Source organism: Polypterus senegalus, chromosome 18 (genome assembly GCF_016835505.1).
Source record: "Polypterus senegalus isolate Bchr_013 chromosome 18, ASM1683550v1, whole genome shotgun sequence".
NCBI classification, from domain to species: domain Eukaryota; kingdom Metazoa; phylum Chordata; class Cladistia; order Polypteriformes; family Polypteridae; genus Polypterus; species Polypterus senegalus.
Genome location: NC_053171.1, coordinates 5,622,407 through 5,628,406, shown reverse-complemented (window position 1 = coordinate 5,628,406; position 6,000 = coordinate 5,622,407). Strand labels below are relative to the sequence as shown.

The window sequence follows — 6,000 nt, the reverse complement described above, 5'->3', positions numbered from 1 at the left end:
CCAGTTTGATATGTGACCCAGAGAATGAATCCTGTTGGTGAGTGGATGTTTAAAATCTCCGACAGAGACAGAGAGAAAGAGAGAGAAACTAGATAACTCATCCATGCGAGTCGGTTAATGAGGGGAAGACGACATGCAGTGAAGAGCCGTATGTACTTGAGATCAAAAGCCAGATGAGTGAATATCTGTCATCGCATCCTCTCTCTCTAAGATTTAGATCGAGATTTTTTTTTTTCCTAGAATGTGCTTAAACATTCCGGTTGATTTTGTGACTTCTCTCATTGCACTAAGAATCATAGTTTGCTTGCTGGAGCGATATATTCGCACTAATCTGAGACAGAGGCTGCGGGCCGAGGGGAGGGGAAGAGTGATGTAAGGAGTAGGGAGCTGGGCCTCCTCACTGTCCTGTTAAACTACTACATGCGCGGAGCCGAGGGGGACGACTAGTTGGGAATATAATGAAGTGGTCAACTGCCAAGAGGCACCCGCTCTGAAGATTTCATTACTGCCTTACGAATTACTGATTAGATAAATTATAAAATCTATTCATTTAATTCTGGACAATTAAAAGATGAGAAAAACAACTTACCTCTGCAGAGGCATTTGAATCCTCAGAATCAGATGGAAGTTCAAGAGCTGCTGAACGAGTTTGTCCTTGTCACACAACGTCCAGGCTTTTGTAGAGCAGCCGGCAATAAGCAAATATTCACTTGCTGCATTTACAGAGGCCTGAAGTTCCTCTTCAGTCTGGGCTTCATTTATCTGTAATAAAATTGTGCAAGGAAAAAATCTGAATAGGTAGCACCTCATCATCTTTCTTACTGTAGGAGATTTAAACTGATTCCACGCACACTGCACAGCATTATCTTATCCCAATCCCAAAGAAAATTAGCAACATATAAAGCAAAGAATTTGTTTAGGCATTAATGTGCTGTGAAATGTTCAAATTGATGTATCCTTGCAAATCAGAATCTATTTTATGCACTTAAAAGTACAGTCACTCTTCAGTAAATACAAATACATTCCTACTGTATGTTCAATGCAACGTTTACTTTGACCCAAAGCCCTGGTATTATTGACATTATTCCATAATAGAAGCTCACTAGATGGACTAGTGTCCTGTTCAGGATCTGCTCCTGCCTTCCACCCAATGCTGCTGGGATAGGCACAGCCTATGCCCCTCAATTAGATTAGTAGGTACCACTTTAGATGCATTTTTGCAGTAGCCATTACTCATTTCTGTAACCAAACCTTCATAAAGAGTACTTTGGGTCTTCACATATAAAACATCAGTAGACTGGTTATTCATCTCTATGCAATGTGGCATAAGAGCACCCCTTGATATGCTAGTAAAATTATCAAAGGCCTTATACTGAAGGATGCAATGTCAAAAGAAAGACATCTCTGACCATTCCAAAGTTAGTAGATCACCTTGCTGACATGAATAACCACTTGGCTGATGCGTTATACACTCACTGGTCACTTTATTAGGTCCACCTGTTCAACTGTTTGTTAACGCAAATATCTACTCAGCCAATCACATGGCAGCAACTCCATGCATTTCAGTCTGTAGACACTGTCAAGATGACCTGCTGAAGTTCAAACCCAGCATCAGAATGAGAAAGGTGACTGAAGCAACCTTGAACGTGTCATGGTTGTGGGTGCCAGACGGGCTGCTCCGAGTATTTCTGAAACTGCTGACCTACTGGGATTTTCACACACCACCATCTCTAGGGTTTACAGAGAATGGTCTGAAAATTGGAAAATATCCAGCTAGTGTTAGTTTGTCTGGATGAAAATGCCTTGTTGATGCCAGAGGTGAATGGCCAAACTAACTCAAATAAGCACTTGTTACAACCGAGGTATGCAGAAGAGCACCTCTGAACAACACATTGGACCTTGGAGTAGATGGGCTACAGCAGCAGGAGACCACACCGGGTAACACTAATGTCAGCCAAGAACAGGCGACTGAGGATATAAATTCACACGGGCTCAACAAAATTGGACAATTTCTGTTGCAAAATCAGGACGGTTGGTTCAGAATTTGGCATCAGCAACATGAAAGCATGGAACCACCCTGCCTTGTATTAAGAGTTCAGGCTGCTTGTGATGATCTTGGGTATATTTCCTTGGCCCACTTTGGGTTCCTCAGTACCAACTAGTCGTTGTTTAAATGCCACATCCTACCCAAATATTGTTGTTGATCATGTCCATCCCTTTATGACCACAGTGTGCCCATCTTCTTATGGTTCCTTCCAGCAGGAGAATGTGTCATGTCACAAAGCTCAAATCATCTCAAATTGGTTTCTTGAACATGACAGCGAGTTCACTGGACTGAAGTGGCCTCCACACTCACCAGATCTCAATTCAATAGAGCACCGTTGGGGTGAGGTGGAACAAAAGATTCGCATCATGGATGTACGGCCGACAAATCTGCAGCAACTGCATGCTGCTATCACGTCAATATGGACCAAAATCCCTGAGGAATGTCTCCAGCATGCTACTGAATCCATGCCTCCAAGAATAACGGCACTTCTGAAGGCAAAAGGGGGCCCAGCCTGGTACTAGCAAGTGTACCTAATAAAGTGGCCGGTGAGTGTTAAGTATTAGTAACACCAGAAGTCGTCGTCGTTATGGTCGTTACTTTAAAGTAAATGATTAATATGTGCATTTTTTTGCATTACCTAGACTAAAGTGTTACCAAGTAGTACACTAGGAAGGAGAAGTGTAGGAGTGCATTAACCTCAGAGGCGCCAAGGCCAGGGGGATCGAGGCGAACGCAGTTAAAAGCTCACATCAAGATTTATATTGTAGCTCCTGCAGACGGCAATGATGAATAGCCGTGTAGTAAATGTGCCCCCTAGTGGAATGATGTTGCAGCACAGCAATCAGCTTTAGAAATCCATTGTTGGGGATCCTTAACTTTTTACAGCCAGTCCAGTCCTAGTGGCATTTCACACTTTACAATTTAAAAACTTCGGTAGTTGCTGAAAAGGTTCCAAGTAGCCACTAGCAGGTCAGCGAAAGCTTCAACAGCTAGAAATATCAGAAAAGTGCATTTATTTTACTAAATTTGAAGAACTTGCCTGCCGCCCTTTCACGTTGTTCCAGTGCCATGAAATTCCATGAAATTCAATGGAAACTTTAAGGTTATTATTTTTTTTCTCCCCAGTTGTAAATGCTCTTGTCAAAGCCAGGGGGTCACCAAGTCCAGTCCCAGAGGACCACTGTGGCTGCAGGTTTTCATTTTAAACCTTTTCTGAATGACTGGCCTGTTTTTGCTGCTAGTTAACTAACGAATTTTAATTGATTTGCTCTTGAAGACTCAGACCCCTTAAATTTTTTTTTCCTTAACTAGATGCCAAACAATAATGAGATACAAAATAAGCCAAAACAACTGGTGTCCATCATACAATATCTGAAAATAAAGAAAGATGAAGCTCTCAGGAAAGTCGATCTGCTTGGGTCCCCAGTGCTCTTAGGGGAAAAAAAATAAAAAAAATCAACAATTCCGTAAATGTCTGCAAATGCACCACGAGAGCAGCACCAAGCCATGAAATTAAAGAATGGGTTTAATTAACGACAAAAATTGGACCCTCATTAAGCAGCTGCTTGGAGTGAAATTGTTTGGAGTTTGAGGCCCTGACTTAGGTGGTCTTCTGTTGGTTCATTCACCTCACATTTTGTTTCTATTTGGGTGCCGTTTAAGGAAAGAAATGAAGCAATTCAGAGGAACGATGAAGACATTCAGGAGAACAAATCTTAAAAAAGCAATTCAATTAAATGAATTCACAAGAAGTTAATTAACAGCACAATCAGGGCACTCAATTTAAATGGGTTAGAATGAAAACCTGCAGCCACGGTGGTCCTCCAGGACCGGACTTGGCGACCCCTGGTCTAAGCAACTGTAGACTTTTCTAATTTCCCATTCCACGAACCACCACCAATGTGTAGCACCCATCTGGATGACACGATGCCAGCCAACACTGCACCAATACACTCACCACACATTAGCTGTTGGGTGGTGAAGGGGTGAGAAAGAAAGTAAGCTAATTGCAAGCAAGAGATGATTGGGGGAGCCAGAATAGACAAGGCCATGATATCGGGACACACACTCCAAAAGATGCCCAGGATCCTTAACACTAGAATTACCAAAGCCTAAGAAATAAAAAAATTGTAATCCTGGATCCTTCATAAAATGGTACAAGTTTAATAAAACCAGAATAAAATCACACGTGTTTTGTTATACTTGTACGTTTTGTGAAAGGGCTTATTTGATACTTGGACTTCACACATCACTTCATGTCTACATTTTGTCAATTATTACTAAAACTCGAAAAACATTTGTTTTAACGATGTTTACATAGATTGTTGTAGACACGGAACACACAAGAAATGCATGTATTCCAAATAACGAGATATCACTTACCCTCTACAACTCCTGACAACTCACACGCAGGTAAACAGACTTGAGCGGAGGGAACTTTCTGCATTGGTGGGGGATGAGATCGCAGACTGCTTCCTGCTTCCGCTGATTGACACATTTACAACACAAAAGACGCTGACACAGAGGTGCGAATGGATTTACGGGATTACGAGTTTTTTCGTAGGCTTTGGTAATTCTAGTGTTAATAATCACAGAGGGTCAAGACCTTGGTTTTAGAATTCATCCAAAAGACAGCACCATTTTTACAGAATAGTCTCCCCATCATTGCACTGGGACACTAACATCCACACACTGACCACAGAGTAAGCACCCCCTAATACCTCTTTCAGCAGCAAACTAAGCTTTTCCTAGATAGTTTCCCATTCAAGCACTGCCAAGGCCCAGACATGCTTAGCTTCAGGTGAAGGACCTGTTCTGATGCACCTTGGGACCTTTAAGATAACACTAAGATAAGGGTGTCAAGATTGCACCATTTATCTGTTCTCTGCTTGGTGCAGACTGAATGTCCTACATAAAAAAATTAAACATTTAGCTTCATTTAAGTTGGGAATTCCTGCCATGTGACACCAAGCACAGCTTTTCTCAGGCTCCAGCAGCCAGATTTGATTAGATAAAAGGACATTTTATCTTTGGAGGTTGTTATATTGGGGACTCTCAACTATGGAGTAATTTAGACTTTTCCCTGACACACTCACTATGCAAGATTAGGCAAAAAAAGGGCAAGCGCCTTTTAGCTTACAGGAGAAAGTGTGAAAGTGACAAGGTGTCCTGAAGTGTGCAGGAAGAGCAAAGCAGCCAAGATTAATTTCACTTTCAACTCTGCAACCACAAAATTCAATAACAAAAAAGAAATTAGGATTCTGGGTGTCAGTCAGAAGCAGTAAAGAATTTTACATTATTGTTTTTAGTGTCGCCTTTGTTCATTTTATAGCTAAACTTTAATGAAAGTAGTATTTTAAATGTATAACCTTATCCATCCTTCTGGGGATGCATTATATCACAGGACTATCGCATCAAAATATGTATCGAATGCACATGAAGTGGCATGACCAATACTGTATATAGGTTGCTAAAAATAATTTCTCCATTCAGACCCCAACAAAGTCATGAAATTACTCGCCAAATAGATGAATTTGTGGAAAAAAAAAAAAGGTCAACCAATCAGCCATCATGTAGCTTATAAACTGAATCACTACCTACTGAATGAGGAGCAGCATTTCCACTCTAACCACATAATAAAGACGATAAATAAAAGGTAACTTACTTTCTTAATCTTTAATGATATGCAGTCTTCAGACAAGTCCTCCAGAGAAGGCTCTGCTTTTTCTGATCCATAGACAATGCAATCAAATAAAAGTCTGGAAAAGAAACCAGGTAAAGGGCCGCCATGTACAAGGGAGAGGGCAATTATCCGTCCAGCATCGTAGTATAAATTTTCATGTAAAGCTGAGGAGGAAAAAAAATATACTGGTAAAATTCAACAATAATGAATACCTTTACAACAAAACTTTCATTACAACAAAGTATTTTGATGGTCCGGACAGTATCCCCAT

The 6,000-nt window shown here is 40.9% G+C and overlaps 1 protein-coding gene across 4 annotated transcripts in view; it reads right to left on the bottom strand.

The window, feature by feature from the left end:
- g2e3 (G2/M-phase specific E3 ubiquitin protein ligase) overlaps positions 1-6,000 on the bottom strand; it is a 65,761-nt gene that overhangs the window by 9,455 nt on the left and 50,306 nt on the right. For all 4 annotated transcript variants that reach the window (XM_039741422.1, XM_039741423.1, XM_039741421.1 and 1 more), the window contains 2 exons: positions 5,712-5,893; positions 590-762 (listed from right to left, as the gene is read on the bottom strand). In XM_039741422.1, the coding sequence (XP_039597356.1) occupies positions 590-762; positions 5,712-5,893 (355 nt within the window). The remainder of the gene's footprint in view (positions 1-589; positions 763-5,711; positions 5,894-6,000) is intronic.